This window comes from Opisthocomus hoazin, chromosome Z (genome assembly GCF_030867145.1).
Source record: "Opisthocomus hoazin isolate bOpiHoa1 chromosome Z, bOpiHoa1.hap1, whole genome shotgun sequence".
NCBI lineage: Eukaryota > Metazoa > Chordata > Aves > Opisthocomiformes > Opisthocomidae > Opisthocomus > Opisthocomus hoazin.
Window position 1 is genome coordinate 41,024,148 of NC_134454.1, and position 17,354 is coordinate 41,041,501.

The 17,354-nt window shown below is 40.7% G+C and overlaps 1 protein-coding gene across 1 annotated transcript in view; it reads right to left on the reverse strand.

The window, feature by feature from the left end:
- DTWD2 (DTW motif tRNA-uridine aminocarboxypropyltransferase 2) overlaps positions 1-17,354 on the reverse strand; it is a 98,766-nt gene that overhangs the window by 59,416 nt on the left and 21,996 nt on the right. Inside the window, exons 2-3 of the mRNA XM_075410725.1 lie at positions 6,822-6,912; positions 1,267-1,361 (exon numbers count right to left, since the gene is read on the reverse strand). Coding sequence (XP_075266840.1) covers positions 1,267-1,361; positions 6,822-6,912 — 186 coding nt within the window. The remainder of the gene's footprint in view (positions 1-1,266; positions 1,362-6,821; positions 6,913-17,354) is intronic.

The following is a 17,354-nucleotide window of genomic DNA, read 5'->3' on the forward strand; positions in this document are numbered from 1 at the left end:
GGAGCCATGAATACTACCTAATTACTTTTAGCGCTGCATTCAGGCAAGTCAGATCAACAAAGTTCATATTAACCTAAGGAAAACTTCCACATCTTTACCACCTCCAGTACGTTTTATGGCAAAAAATCTCATAGAAACTAGGTAATTACTAATCTATTTAAACTATTTTGAGGCTGAGATGTTCCATAACTGGTTTTGACCTAAAGAGTATCCGTTAGGTTAGAGAAGTATCTCTGGATTCGAACTTGAAGCAGCTTTAATATCGTAATCACCACTTCTAAAAAAAATTCTAAGGAGATTTACTAGAAGCAGACTGTATTGATAGTGTTCCACCCTGTGCACATCAGTATGAAAAGATGCATAATTTTCAGGTTTAATGGGAAGAGAATACAATTTTCTCGTAGCCTGGAACTTCTTAGATAATTGTTATAGCTATTATCATAGAAGGCTAATAGAAAAGCAATGTATTTCTAATGCTCTAGTTACTATACAGGCAGCACAAATGTGTGGGAGCACCGTTCTGAATTGCTTTCCAATATTTTTCTTCACTGAACTCTACAAAAAGTTTTCTCCGAAGATTAAACTGAATTTTAGAGTTAATTTCCTTCACCAGTATTCATTATTTTTATTTGCTTTTATTGAAAATGTATGTAGTACAATTTCACTGGCATTTGTACCAAGAACCGGTAAGACTTGGCTACATCTAATAAAGATTAAAGACATGACCTGGGAGACCAATATTGTCCCAGGTCTCAAAATAATTAAAAAAACAAAATCTGGAAGCTATGCTTTCTTACAATTAATGTTAAGAGAAAGAGAAAAGGATTTGAAAAAATACTTTCTCTAAGAGTTTGTCATCACTGGATTCCCTTTCAAGTACAATCTCCCACATTCGAGTAAATTTCAGTAACACCAAATCTTTTGTCAGACAAAGCAAATACAAAAAGAACCATGGAGAACAGCAAGACAAACTTAGTACCAGGTAAGAACAGAACTGCAAAAAGCTTAAGAGTTGCTGAGTAACCACCTGAACTTTCCAAGAGCACAAAGATGAGACAGTAAAAGCTACAACCTAGATGAAGACATATCATGTGTTTCTGACTATTATACATAATTTATCTTTGCTGGAAATCAGAAGCTTATATCAAAAGTGAATGTGCACACTTGAAACAGAAATTAAGAACACTGTTGGCTATTAATAAAGACATGGATAAATATCTCCATAATCTACAGAAGACCAGAAAATGCACAGGCAATTCCACTCACCGGTCTTCACTAAAACGTCGACCAACCAAAATTTTGCACTTGTCTGGAGGGAGACAAGCTGCTAGCAAAGGTACCGTCCTTAGCACTCGACTTTCCTGTAAAAACAAGAAGTTACTTTTGAGTAAAATCAAGGAGGGCTTCTATGAATTGTTAATGTGTCCATTTACCTTCAAGTTCTTTTGACTACAGACACAGGAAAAAATCTGACCAGATAACAGAAAAAAAAAAGTATCTACAAGAAAAAACACCCAATTCTGATGCATTCAAACCATCTTGTTTTGATTAACAGTATTAAATGTAGTCTTAACTAACCTATAATCATCAGCATAAATTTGAACTAGGCTATCAGTATCAAAACCAACAGTGAAACTTCACAAAATAATAAACAGTAGGCAAAAAACAGCCTTAGCATTACTATATTGGGGGGGGGGGGGGGGCGGGGGGTGATGTCTCTATGTTGGAAAATTAGTGGAAGCCTTGATTTCCACAAACAGGTGCTAAAAATCAAGCACTGTGTGTATCAGAACAGACAGCGTGAAATACAAACATCCCCACTCTGCTGCCACTTCGCAGTAACCAGGACAATGGGACCACCCCTGACATGAGTCCTCCATCTCCTGCCACTCAGGCTGTGTTGACCAGGCACCTGCCTACATCTTTGAGCCAGAGATGAGGAAGGTGACTGCCACACCTGGGTGAGGAGCAGGGGCTCTTCAGATCTCAAAGAGCATTAAAGAAAGCTGTGTTGGAGCAGGACTTCAGAAAGTGGAGGGAAAGGGAAGTATTGCCAGCTGAAGCAAACTATCTACTTATCAAACAGAAGCATTTGTCTCTGTCCTTCACACAGCTGGGAACACACTAGTTTTTGTCCAGACAGGAATTATTGCAAACTGAGATGGATTATTTAGGATGTCAATTTTTGTCTTCCCATCAGGGAAGAGGTAGCATAGGTTTATCTTGCATTTAATGAAGACAGCAACCCAACACCAAAAACTGAATAAAAGTTTCCGTTTATTTATTTATCACAAGTGTGACAAAGGAAGGTTATTAGCTGAATCTAGCAGGAGGCAAGACACTAGAGGTCAGGTGAGGATTACGAGAGCCCTAAACCCAGCAAGAAATGAGTTCTTACAATATTCTCAGCCTGAACGTCTCATGATTCAGACAATGAAAATCCCAAAGTCCGTCCCTAAACCACAGGATTAATTAACGAAAACCCAGGGGAGGTTGGTTTGTCTTTTGATTTATGAGCTGTATATCAACAATTCAGTATTTGTGAACATGTAAGACCTTGATTAGCTCTCAGTTCTCTCTGGGCGGCTGTTACCTTACAGAAATATCAATGTGCAGCTGCCTGTGGCTCTCACATTGTCTTGCTACCAAACTCCTGTTAAAATCAGTTTTGTGAAGACTTTTATCACCAGTGGCTAACATCTTTGTTAATTTTACTTTTCCTGACCCATATCTACTGATCTTCTATACATAAATCATGGAGTTGAAGGAATAAGTTGTCCTGATACATCCACCACCACTTTGCACAGCAGCAGCAGCATGATGTCTCCTAGGGATAGATGAAGATCAAAGTATCTAGGGAGTGAAGCGCTAGCAAGGGGAGAGAGGAATATCCTTCAAGCTACCATTGATTTCTTCTATCTCAGCAAAGCAAAATAAGCCATTAACAGTGGTATAGCATTACTCGTCTTTATTTCATCATAATTAAATAACATTCCAATTCACTAGTCAGAAGACTCCCCTCATCATAAGAATGTAGAAGTGGCAGTAAAGGAACTGGAAAAATATGTTATTTGTCTCTGATAAGCAAAGTCATAAGAGCTACCATCAGTCAAGCAAAAGTCACTCCACTGTTCCCTCCAATGCCATATCATTGTTTCAGAATTACCTTTCATATCAAATAAATACATTCTTTAACCAACAGGGAAAATGGAATTTTCCATCAAAAAAACAATCCATGTTTACAGGAAGATAAAACATAGAATTCAAAGCTGAAAGGAACTGCTTGAGTATGGAAGCTTAAGAACAGTTAAGTACAACTAACATTAAAAGAGGTTTCATTTGTTCATAATTTTCTTCATTATAAACCATTTGTATTTAACTTAGACTACGTATAATCTATTTGTTATCATATTGGCTATTTCCCATCTATTGGTTTGACAGTGAAGAGTTACTTTCTCCTTTGTTCTTCTCAGTGTTCTAATAGTGATTTGCAACTCTTTGTTTACTCATTATTTGACCACTGAAGTACAAAAATAGAAATGAGACTGGAGGACTTCTGTGGTGGGTTGACCTTGGTTGGCCTCCAGGTGCACATCAAGCCGCTTACTCCCCCCCTCAGCAGGACCGGGGAGAAAATAAGATGAAAATGAGCTCGTGGGTTGAGATAGTTTAACAAAGCAAAGCAAAGGCTGTGTTCAGAAGCAAAGGAAAACAACAAGTTTTTACTCTCTACTTCCCATCTGCAGGCAATGTCCAGCCACTTCCTGGGAAGCAGGGCCTCAGCACGTGCTCCGAAAGACAAATGCCTTAATAACAAATGCTGCCTCACCCCCTCTTCCCAGCATTTGTTATGTTACACGGTTCAGAACATCCCTTTGGTCACCTTGGGTCAGCTGTTCTGGCTATCTCCCCTCCCAGTGTCTTGCCCATCCCCCCGGCTATGGCCTTTGGAGAGGGGTTTGGAGCCCTGATGCTGCATGAGTACCACTCCGCAGCAGTTCAAACTCTGGTGTGTTGTTAACGTTTTCTAGCCACAAATACAAAGCACAGCACTATGAGGGCTGCTATGGGGAAAGTTAACTCCTTCCCAGCCAGAACCAACAGAACTTACTTTTGCATTTGCTCTTTTTTCTTTTTTTCTGGGAATCAGTGGTACTTTTGCTTAGCATAGCATTATCCACCTACAAGGAACAGGACAGTTCTAACTAATAAAAGTATTAAAGTCAGTAGACACATATTTCTTCTATTACTGTTTATGAATTTTTAGGACAACTAGAAAAAATTTTCTCCTTATATTTGATTCTTACTGCTCAATTAGGAATACTATAATGAAAAAGTATTATAATGACCAAGTCAGAGTTAATTACTGGCATCAGATCAGTATATAACTTCATTAAATACACACAATTTAAGTTTTCTTCTCAGAAGCTTAACATTCAAAATTCTTACATTTATGGAAAGAAATAAGGCAGGGAAGCAGAACAAGCTAAACAGAAACCCTCTGCTATGCTTTGAGGGTTCTGTCCCAAGTTACACTTATCACTCAGGTTTTAAAAAGTACGTAATGGCCTACACTCTGGATATCACTCCAAGGATGATAAAAGACAAAAGACAGACAAATGCGTACAGGGGTTTGTACACCTAGCTATGCCACTGACCTGACAAAAGGTTCATAACAGTAGGAATGAGAAGGGAAAAATGACAAAATTATTTTATTTACTTTTATATATAATCTGTACACAAAGAAGGAAAAGAAATTAGGCTAGGCAAGTAACTCCTTCACCTTTCCACTAGTCCTCATGCTGGGTTTGGGATACTAGGTTTTCACGTACTGAACTTTTAAATTACTCTCATTATGAACAACAGTACACTAACACTATTCAGAAAACAAGTATTTACACCATGACATGGCATGCTGAATTCTCTTCTAATTCCTTCACAAATAAAAATCTAATTAATTCATGAATGTATCACGCAAAACTGGAAGCTGGATGGTAGGATTCCTCACCTGGCACCCACTGCTCTGCAATAAGCGATCCCTCTTTCTTTCACAGTACCTGATACCTGCACAGGTCTATCTGGCAGCATGGCCTCCAGATAGTAAGAATGTGGAGACATAGTCACATTAACCTAGCACAAGAAATGTTGCTCCTGACTTCCTACATTATTATCTCGCCTGAATACAAGTCTCAGCAGCATCATTTGACCATAGTTGGTGGCTTACTTCATTGCACTGCAGACTTCCAAAGCCACTAAGTAATGAAGCACATGGAGGATGACAGTCTGCTCTGACGTGCAGTAGGGGAAGACCTTCACTATGTGGTTAGTTTAATGAGATACTTTTGGAATAGACTCTTAAGAGTGTAGCTGTAATGAAATGGCAGACTGAAGGGTCAGATACAGTCCAGAAGGCTTAACTGCCTTTAAGACTGATTGTATTTGGAGTATGACCAGCTGCGGCAAAGGGAATCTATCTTTTTTCAGGTATGCCTCTGCTGTTCTGCAGTCAAAAGCATCACCTGTGATCATCTAAGACAAACACTTTCAAAGATCATTGCCAGATACTCTTAGCTTCCCACCATTTGTGTGGATTTATCTCTGATAAGCCAGGTGCCCTTGTAGAGTCAGACAGCTAAATTTTTCCTCTCAGATGGACTGTCTTCACATACAGTGGTGTTCCAATACTACGTCATGGTGAATTATCATTACATACCACATATTAATGGAAAAATTATATCCCATTGTAACAGACAGCTGTTGTGATTGCTGGTTAATAAAAAGTGTAGACAGCCTTTCAGAAAGATACAGATATGGTGTATAAAATCTAAAAAGAATCTGCAAACTTTTTCTAATACCTTCCACCTTGAGTAAGAAATTCAACACAATTCAAATGCCAGTACAAAGTTCTCTGGGACATTTTTAAACCTCTTTGTTCCAGTAAGTCACTTAAGCATATACTTCAGTACTTTTGAAATAAGAAGTAATGCAAAACAGTATTCATATTATATGTAGCCAACTAAAAATTGCAGCTCTTCCATTTAGGGATCAAATACGTTCTCTCTGTGAGAGAACACTTTTCTCTAACTTGTTCTTTTACATTCTGCTAAAGTTCCTTCGGGCAGGGTCTCTATGTGCTGACTGAGCTACTGCATAATGCTAAGTAAACAGCTAGACCAGAAGAGTACAGGTTTCTGAACTTCAAAGTCTAATTTGTAGGCCCACCGTATACCCAGTTCTTCGTAACTGCAATCCAAATTCTAAACCCCTTATGACCCACCATCATATTCCATTGTTGACAGACAGGAAAACATTAACATAAATTCTCCTATGAGGTAAACCAAAACATACTGTTCTGAAGCTGAATTATAGTTTTTCATTGGCTAAACAGCTTAGGTCATCACTAAGATGAATTGCTTACTTCATATTTTTAATAGAGCACTAGCATCAATAAAAGACCACTGCTGTAACCAAAACACATTCATCCCTGGATCAACTCTGAGCACCTCCATGAGTCACCATGTCAAGATTAATTCTTGCAACTTGTACCAAGGCAAGTAGACTTCAGGTTCTAGCAGGAGTATTCAGATAAGAAAAGCTGTCTGGCATGCATGGAAGCTGCAGAAGGTGTGATTTCAGAAGATACAATAATTTGGAAGAACTGAATAAAAGATACAATAACTCAGGTAAATTGTCATTTCGATCTTCAAGTTTAGAAAGAAAAATCATTATATGATGTTAACAGCATAGCTGTTTCCTCTTGCCTACCATTTGCTGCATTAAGATTTTAGCTGAACTCCAACAGTTACCACAGCCTTACTCACCTCTGCTGGATGCTGAATTATATACAAGCAGGTGGAGACCTTTAGTGGATGTATTGGCAGGAATGGACATAAACACACCTTCTGAGGACGGCTACATGACAGAAGGGAGTGAGAGAACAACAAAAGTAATCAGCAATTTATGAAAGATGGCATAAATACATTGCACAAATACATACCACATCCCAAGAGGCACACTAAGAACTTCCCCTTACGACATAGTGTACTAAACCTAATGTAATTGTCTGTTTGACTCCTTCTGCTTCTAAAAATAACACAGCAAGGTTTTCATTGAAATAGAGTTTTGAGAACCATGTTCAGAACCCTCTTGTGGTCTGGTTACGATTAAAGCACTCTAAAAATCCTTTCATCATCTTCAAGAGGAGCAACCTACTAGTATCCATATCAGAAGCCTGTTACTGCTTTTCATACCAAGTTACTGTTTCAACAATTTTATAAAATATTATAAGAGAATATATAGTATTTATAATTGATACAATATTTATTATACATTAATTACAATAAAAATTTTATAAGTATACACACACAAAACTCTAGACATGCTATATTTATGACTGGGTGCATTTTTAATAATTCTGTCTATGCTGAAATATGTAGTAAACATGTAGTATGAAAACAAAAGATCCTTATCAGGCACATCTAATTTAAGTCTGGAAAAAGCAAATAAAAATTATAATTATTTTATGTATTTCATGTAGCTGTTAAAACAGCAGAAGAACTGTATCTAAAGAATTGAACTTAAATATTGCCTGGCTTGAAGCTAATATGCTGAATGATCAAGAATAAGCAGAAACAAAGATCTAAGCTCAAAATTATACACAGAGTAATTGCAGTTGTTACACCAAAACCACACATACACACATGCATGTGCACGCACAGAAGTCACTATAGACACTTGCATACATTATTCAATAACTCAGAAAAGTTAAAGATTTCCATTCACCACTTCAAATCATACCTTCCATGCAAACAAAGCTCTCTTAGCTCAAAACATATGAATTCCAGATTTTTCACCAGAAAGGGGTCTCTAGCACAACTTCATCTGCATCCCCCTTGTAATCTTTATTGGTAATAGTTTATGTATTGGTCACATTTGAGAGACAGTAAGCAGTCACTGCAGCTGCTGCAATTTACAGAAGTGAATTCCAAAGACGTGTCCAGATCAAGTTCGTGGTGAGCCCGACAGACACTGCATTTGCACTGCCTGCCTGCACTGCGCTCCAGCAGAGCACACACCCAGCCCAGTGCACCAAGTGATGCTACAGTAGCCCAAGCCAGTGTAACTGTACCCCAGTCAAACAGTAGTACTCACCAGGAAATGGTGGCATTATAAAAAAGGCTAACAATAGATAAGCTCCTCTTTAACAGTTGATGGGCTGTGTTAATTTAAACCACCTACTTCTAGCCCTACTGCTGAGACACAGAGACTATTCCCCTCCCCACAGGGTATACAGTTCAAGGTTACCCAACAACATGCTAAATTCAAAGCAGTGGTGAGGAGTGTTGATGCAAGGAAAGGAATTGATACTGATCAAAATAAGCACTGAAAAAAAGTATTTTAAAGTATTTAGACTTAAAGGCCTGTGGCCAAGAAGTCAGCCCAATGATAGAAGGAAAATTATTCTCATACACTTCTGGTATACTGTTCCAGTGACCTGCTGTCTGTCTTTCCTTCACACTTCAAGTGCTGTCATTTTCCTGCTGCTAATCCTGCATAAATGTGGCATATCCTGTTGTATTAATGGACAAGCTTTCAGCCTAAAATGAAGTACTCATTAATTTCACTCTTTGGTGGGCTATTCCACAGACCTTCACTGTGAACGAACAGAAAGCAAACTCCCAGGTCTGGTGGGTCTAATTTCAGAAGTTCTCCAGCGCTGTACAACTGCCTTTTTTCCAAAATTCTCTCATGTGTAACCAATTCAAACAGAAATTTATGAAAACAGTTTTGTTAATAACCTGGAAGTAGCAAATACCCCTGAAGGCTGTCTGTTGCCTGTACCCTGACTGTTGAATAGAAGCTCATCTTCTTTTTCATCATCAGATTTGGTGGAAATTCAATTTTGTACTAAGTGTGAATTCTTAGTTTCTCCTTATTATCAAATGGCTGGTTTTATTAACAAGAGGAGTTGTTAAAGTTCTCCCCAATGCGGCATTTTCTACTGAGGAGATACTAAGGCACACAAAGCTGCTCCAAAACAGTTAGCTGGGACTTCAATCCAAAGAGCTGCATTGTTCACTAGCTTTTATAAGCAGATGGAAACAGTTTCTGGTGATTTCTGACCTCAGGGTGTCTAACAAAGTTGGCTAGATATAACTTACTTATTTTCAGCTCTTCCTTTTGTATACACTTTTTGTATTTTCCACACTGGCTTGGATTTTTCATGGGTATTTTTTTAAGCTTTGTTAATCTCACAAAAAAAAAAAAAAAAAAATAAAACAACAAACCCCAAACCAAAAAAGGAAATTACCCAGGAAACGAGAACTTTCAAATAGTTACAGAATAAACTCTACCTGTAATTTGATTTGTAGGGAGCAGAGCACAAACTATGACAAATAAAATACTTTCCAACATAATTTAATTACTTACATATGTATATACATTGCTTAACTTCAAGCACCCAATTAGGTACCTAATTATGTTGAATACATACTTTTACAACCCTATCCCAGGGGCACAAGACTTACTTCTGTACTTTTGCTCTGGTACACAGCGGTTATTGTGCCAGGACAAAAAAAAAAGTTTTTCCTACATGAAACTGACATTACCAGCCTACATCAGTCGGGTATGAAGCACTGCAGAACAAGACAGGTTCTGTTTTCCACCACCACATAAGTCACCTTTGCTCTGAGAAAGGCCACCTAGGCAGAAAAGGCTTTTTGTTTTAAGATTCTCCTACAGTCTTGCCCTACACATGCAGCTGATGTTACAGAAGAGTAGTGGCAGTACCAGGGAAATTATTTAAGGATGAATATCAGTTTTCTCCCATTTCTGTAAATGAAAGTAGCAATCTGCTTCAGACAGGAACAGCAGTACTCAGAATATTAAGGAAAAGTTTTGTGGGTGGGGATTAGGATATGAAGGGGGATAATTTTTATATTATTCACCTGTATGCAATTTCACTACAGCTCAAAGCTACCCAGTACCTTCTTACCTGTTTATCAATACAGCATTTCTAGTTTAAAAACTTATGACAAGGTAATCTGTCATAATGGTGGGAGTAAAAAAAAAATTCAAAATTAAAAAAAATTTTACAGTGCTCCATACCAAAACACATCCACGCACATGCACAGACTTCTCATAACTTTCCTTCCATTATTCACATCTAAATTAATGATGTTCAAATTCAGAATAACATTCAGCCTATCTTACCAGAAGAACTGAAACTGAACAGTGGACTGTGCTGTACTGTGGTCTCAGGTTTAGTCTGATTACCAGTTTCTGGGCAGAGATGCTCTAAAAGTGAGTATGCAGCAGCCTGGAAAATAGTGAGCTAATCTCAAAACCCTTTCCAAGTCTCTATGATTTTTCCACAAATACCAATGTCCTCACTTGCTTCAGGACTTTTATGTTGTCACAACATGTCCAAAGGGCTTCTGAAAACAGACACCATTCTGGGAATGCAAACAAGCATACTCTTTACACCCTTACTGAGAAAACTAAAGGTAGGTATTCCAAGGATTTAAACTCAGAGTAAAAGAATAACTACAATTTTACAACTTTATGGTCAGCATTTATAGATGCTTCTAGGGAAAGATACAAGGAGGTTAAATGTGCCAAACACTTGCTCTGGAAACAATGCCACAATATTAAAATAAAGAGGAAGCTGATGTTTTTAAACTAGTATCACTTGTGGCAACATTTTTGTGTTCCAACACATATTGCCAAGGTCAGGCCCCAGACTCTGTATTTTCAAAGCAATGTGCCTGCCCAAACAGAAACTGCTGCTTCAAGTAAATTAGATTTCTCTACTGTTTAGGTCAAAACAAGGGTTTCAAGGTCAAAACCCACCTGAGAAGTCTGGAGAACAGCCACAAAGTTACCATATGTTTGTTTTACACTAATGATTTAACACTTGTTTTATACTAACATAAGTCCATTACACACATGCACTAAAACAATATTCAGGATTTTACAAACCTGTGTTAGAAGTTTAAAGGCTCAAGCCTACACATTTTATCAAATTTGAGAGCAAATTATATTTTTACTAGTTTTACATTACAGGACAAACACAAACCAAAAATGGTTTTAAGATTACGTTTTGCATCCTCCACCTTAACCACTACAGCTATAGAAGTGCCTTAAAAGAATGAATGGATTATGTTAAACATAGATAAACATAAAATTATGCACTTAGGAAGAAACAATCCTAACCTAACATACAGAAGACCCCCAGGGTCTGACGTTAATATGGCATGACATGCAGGAGTAAGACCCCATGACAAACAGTTCTGTGAAAATGGCAGTTTAATGCCTGGCAATTCTCAAAAATGCAGATCAGATGTAAAGTGTTACTAGGAAAGGATGAAAGAATTAGAGAAGATTATTATGCCACTGCATAAACATCTGGCTTAGCCCCATCTTGCACTCCAAGTGCAAAAAAACATCTGAAGACAGACAAACAGAACATCAACGACCTGGATGAAGAGTTAGAATGTACCCTCAGCAAGTTTGCTGACGACACCAAACTGGGAGGTGTGGTAGATACACCAGAAGGCTGTGCTGCCATTCAGCGTGACCTGGATAGGCTGGAAAGCTGGGCAGAGAGGAACCTGATGAGGTTCAACAAGGGCAAGTGCAGGGTCCTGCACCTGGGGAGGAACAACCTCATGCACCAGTACAGGCTTGGGGTGGACCTGCTGGAGAGCAGCTCTGCGGAGAGGGACCTGGGTGTCCTGGTGGACAACAGGTTAACCATGAGCCAGCAGTGTGCCCTGGCTGCCAAGAAAGCCAATGGGATCCTGGGGTGCATCAAGAAGAGTGTGGCCAGCAGGACAAGGGAGGTTCTCCTTCCCCTCTACACTGCCCTGGTGAGGCCTCATCTGGAGTACTGTGTCCAGTTCTGGGCTCCCCAGTTCAAGAAGGATGAAGAGCTACTGGAGAGAGTCCAGCGGAGGGCTACAAGGATGGTGAGGGGACTGGAGCATCTCCACTACGAGGAGAGGTTGAGGGAACTGGGCTTGTTCAGCCTGAAGAAGAGAAGGCTGCGAGGGGACCTTATAAATGCCTACAAATATCTGAAGGGTGGGTGTCAGGAGGATGGGGCCAAGCTCTTTTCAGTAGTGCCCAGTGACAGGACAAGGGGCAATGGGCACAAACTGAGGCACAGGAAGTTCCGTCTGAACATGAGGAAGAACTTCTTCCCTCTGAGGGTGACGGAGCACTGGAACAGGCTGCCCAGGGAGGTTGTGGAGTCTCCTTCTCTGGAGATATTCAAGACCCGCCTGGACAAGATCCTGTGCAGCCTACTGTAGGTGACCCTGCTTCGGCAGGGGGGTTGGACTAGATGACCCACAGAGGTCCCTTCCAACCCCTACTATTCTGTGATTCTGTGATTCTGTGAAACAGAAAGTGTAATTCCTCATGCCAAGGGCCACAGATCTCCCTGCTGACCAACGACGTGGATACAAGAACTTTACGTGGCTTCAAAGGAAACTGAAAACTTGTGTGAAATAAAAATCCATCAGATATAGAAGCACTGCCACTGAAGGTACAAAGCCACAGTGAACTCTGAAAGTCCGCTGAGCTAAAGGCAGTTGGAGAAAGGAGAGAAACATCAGCATATGCTTACCATTTCTTTTTTAGGTATATGTATACATTCTTTACTACATCTGTTCATGGCTGGTGACAGCATGCTGTACAAACGGACCTTTGATATGCTCTAGTATGAGCATTCTTCTATTCTCAGGCACTCTGCACAATTTAAAATGAATGTATACAATGCCAGTTGCAGTGGCTTGAGATCACCTAGCTGTAATTTTTTACTTTTTGTATTTTAGCTGTAAAATTTGTCTGTACATATTTCTGTATTTCTCTGGGCAAACACTTCCAGCTCCTTTGGGGTAGCCTTCTGTAATTGACAGGACTTACTGCCATCTTCACAAGAATTCGCAGAGTGTATCATGTTTCTGCTTTCCCTCGCACTGTGACTACACAGTGTGTGATCTGATGAAATTGCCACAACTTTCATTGAATATAAGAAGCCACCCCTACTAAAAGAAAACCTCTCTCTCTTGCACTGAACAGAAGTGAAATAATGGATTACCTCATCCTCTACATGGTCGAGGCCCATCCGGCAAACCCTGGGCCACTGCAGCCAGAAGGATTTGGTATTCCCTGTCACTCTGCTGATAATAAGCACAGATACTGCAAGAACAGCCAAACTGCCACAGTCACCAGCTGAACTGTATGCTAAAGGCAGGCCTAAAGTTCATTCTAGCTAAGTCCACACAGTAGAATTGAGAATTCTGAAAACTTGCTCATCCTCTGATCCTAGTAAATATGAACTAGATTTAAACCAGAAACTCCGTAGCTCGTGTCCCAAATACACAAATACAGCTCTGCTGATCTGCTTCGTTAACGGAAGTTCACATACACTTTTTAAACAACTGAGTAAGAGGGAAACCGTGAACTATCACACTGAAATAATAAAAGAAAGAATTACTTGGAGTGATCACTCTTCTTTTGTTTTAAAATTGAACAGGATGAGCCAATTCAATCATTACCACTGCTTCAATTACTATGAATCGCCCTTATGTTCTCAGTAGCAGGTAGTTGTAGGCAATGTGGCTGCGCAATTTTAGGGCACTCCAAGATGGCTGTGTAATATTACCAAGTAAATACTTGTCACGGTTGCAGTGCTAGTCATCCTGCAGTCTCACGCTCAGTTGCCCTAGAGCACAGAAATAAGCAAGTACCATCTCTGCCATACTTCAGATTTAATTGTGAAACTCATGGTCATCATATTTTGTTGTTTTAACCCTCCTGCTTGCACCACCATACTTGTAAGATGTCTGCTACTATCCTGATAACCATTCAGATCAACTAGCCTACAGAATACTGACTCCAACAAACATGATCAAGAAATAAAAAATTAATAGAAGTAAAATGCAAGTGAAATTCTCCCTTTTTTAGCCTCAATTTTCTAATCACATGCCTACCAGCTCTTCAGTTTCTCTTTAAAGTAAGTTTTGGAAAACCATCTTTCTGAGAAGTGCTACAATTCTCATCGAACACAGAGAAACTCATAAAGCCATACGTACTGTTTAGGTTTCTTCTAGGCTTATTTTGAACATTCTTCACTCAAGCAACATTCTGGAACCTTAGTTTAATGGTGTTTCCTGACAAAAATTAGGCATAGAGGATTATTCTAACTCCAACGTGTTCCAGCTTCCATCCTTTCCTTCAGACTCTTTCAAAAGACTTTGGAATTCACTGGTCATGAGGCCTAAAAATTTCAATTAAATTCTTATAAACTTCATTAAGAGTCAACAGCCACATAAATTAGAAACAAAGTATCAGAAACACAGGTGGAGAGAGTATTGAGAAAAATCAACAAAGCACTTCCTTTTCCACTTGGTAACCTGTATAGCATCGGCTTCCTGGCAAGAAAATAGCAAAAACAAAAAAGAAAAAAAAAGAAAAAGAGGCATATTGCTGAGGTTTTGCTTCCCACGAGAACTCGAAAATAAAGAAACAGGTGTATGGTTTTGTTTTGTTTTTTTTTAAATGGTGCAGCCAGCAGATTTAATGGAACATATCCCGGTATCCTGAGTAAAATGATACATTTCAATGGAGAAGCATCTAATAGAACCCACAGTGAAAACTATTTGTGCCTTTTGAATTTCAAATATATAACTTAAAGGGTAATTAATTACATAGAATCATAGAATCATTAAGGTTGGAAAAGACCTCTAAGATCATCAAGTCCAACCACCCAGCCAACACCACCATGCCTACTAAACCATATCCCAAAGTGCCACATCTACCTGTGTTTTGAACACCTCCCAGGGATGGGGACTCCACCACTTCCCCGGGCAGCCTATTCCAATGCCTCACTATTCTCTCAGTAAAGAAATTTTTCATAATATCTAATCTAAAACTCCCCAGGTTGCCCACTGTTCTCCAGGAACAGCTGATCACCAGCTCTGGGCTCAGGAAGGAATTTCCCCTCCGGGGCAGATTGGCGCTGGTCCCCAGGGGATTTTCGCCTTTCTCTGCAGAACTGAGCAGAGCCCCTTGCCAGGGCTTCTCTGGGCCATTTTGGCCAAGTGACAGCCTCCTGCTCTTCTAGCAATTAGATGCCTCTTTTACAGGATGAAGATGCCACTGGTGTCCCGGTCGAGGGTCAGGAAGAAATCTTTTCTCCTAGGGCAGACTGCCATTGAGCCCTGGAGGGGTTTTGCCTTATTCAGCCACTTTGAGCACAGCCCCTTGCCAGGGGTCCTCTGGGTCATTTTGGTTAAGCTCCTGCCCGCTGTTCTTGCAGGGCAAAGACACTGCTGGTGCCCTGGATCTCTCAGGAGCTGCCACTTTTCAGCTGCCCCTCAATGCAATAAAAGAGCAGTTTTCTCCTGGATCTGTGTTCGTATCATGTGCGTGCTGCTCTCAGCGCAGGAGCCTTGTCCTGCAGCTACACATCTATGCTGCATTGGGTTTAGAATCACAGAATCATAAAATGCTTTGGGTTGGAAAGGACCTTTAGAGGTCATCTAGACCAATTCCCCTGCAGTGAGCAGGGACATCTTCAACCAGACCAGGTTGCTCAGAGCCCCGTCCAACCTGGCCTTGAATGTTTCCAGGGATGGGGCCTCCACCACCTCTCCCCAGAGCCTTCTCTTCTCCAAGCTGAACAACCTCAACTCTCTCAGCCTTTCCTCATAGGAGAGGTGCTATCAATAGAATCATAGGTTGGAAGAGACCTCTAAGATCATCAAGTCCAACCATCCACCCAACACCACCATGCCTACTCAACCATGTCCCGAAGTGCCATATCTACACATTTTCTGAACACCTCCAGGGATGGGGACTCCACCACCTCCCTGGGCAGCCTGTTCCAGTGCCTGACCACTCTTTCAGTAAAGAAATTTTTCCTAATATCCAATCTAAACCTCCCCTGATGCAACTTGACATCATTGCCTCTCATCCTATCGCTAGTTACCTGGGAGAAGAGACCAACACCTGCCTCACTACAACCTCCTTTCAGGTGCTTGTAGAGAGCAATAAGGTTCCCCCTCAGCCTTCTCTTCTCCAGACTAAACAGCCCCAGCTCCCTCAGCTGCTCCTCATAAGACTTGTCCTCTAGACCCCTCAACAGCCTCGTTGCCCTGCTCTGGACATGCTCCAGCACCTCAATGTCCTTCTTGTAGTGAGGGGCCCAAAACTGAACACAGTACTCCAGGTGCGGCCTCACCAGCGCCAAGTACAGGGGCACGATCACCTCCCTGCTCCTGCTGGCCACACCATTCCTGATACAAGTCAGGATGCCGCTGGCCTTCTTGGCCACCTGGGCACACTGCTGGCTCATGTTCAGCCAGCTGTTCAGCACCCCAAGATCTTTTTCCACTCGGCAGCTTTCCAGCCACTCCTCCCCAAGACTGTAGCGCTGCATGGGGTTGTTGTGACCCAAGTGCAGGACCCAGCATTTGGCTTTGTTGAAACTCATACAACTGACCTCGGGCCATTGATCCAGCCTCTCCAGATCCCTCTGCAGAGCCTTCCTACCCTCAAGCAGATCGACACTCCCACCCAGCTTGGTGTCATCTGCAAACTTACTGAGGGAACACTCAATCCCCTCATCCAGACCCTTGATAAAGATGTTAAACAAGACCGGATCCAAAACTGAGCCCTGGGGAACACCACTCACGACCAGCCGCCACCTGGACTTAACTCCATTCACCACCACTCCCTGCGCTCGGCCATTCAGCCAGTTCTTTATCCAGCAAACAGTACACCCATCCAAACCATGGGCAGCTAGTTTCTCCAGGAGGATGCTGTGGGGAACAGTGTCAAAGGCCTTACTAAAGTCCAGGTAGACAACATCCACAGCCTTTCCCTCACCCACTAGGCAGGTCACCTAGTCACAGCAGAAGATCAGGCTGGTCAAGCAGGAATGTATGTTAACTAATAAAATACAACTTTCAAAATTGATGATGATCTCTCCTGATTAGTCAACCTGTATTCCTGGATAAATCACACAAATACTCCTCATCAATCTCAGCTCTTCAATCTCTTCATTGGCTTTAGAATCATTTGAAGAGCACAAGAGTAACCATTCTGCTAACCTCCTCTGTAAAAATGCGCAGAAAAGACATTCTATCCAAAGAAAACATCACACACAGCAAAAAAATACTTATTCCCCTGTTACCCGCAATGTTCATCAACTATTTTGCAAACAAACTACCTTCAGGAGTAAAGAGATAACTATTTAAAGAAATTTTACAGTTATTCTGCACAAAGGCTTTTTTACCCTTTTCAACACCTTTTAGGTAACTTCAAGCAACCTGACACAGGAG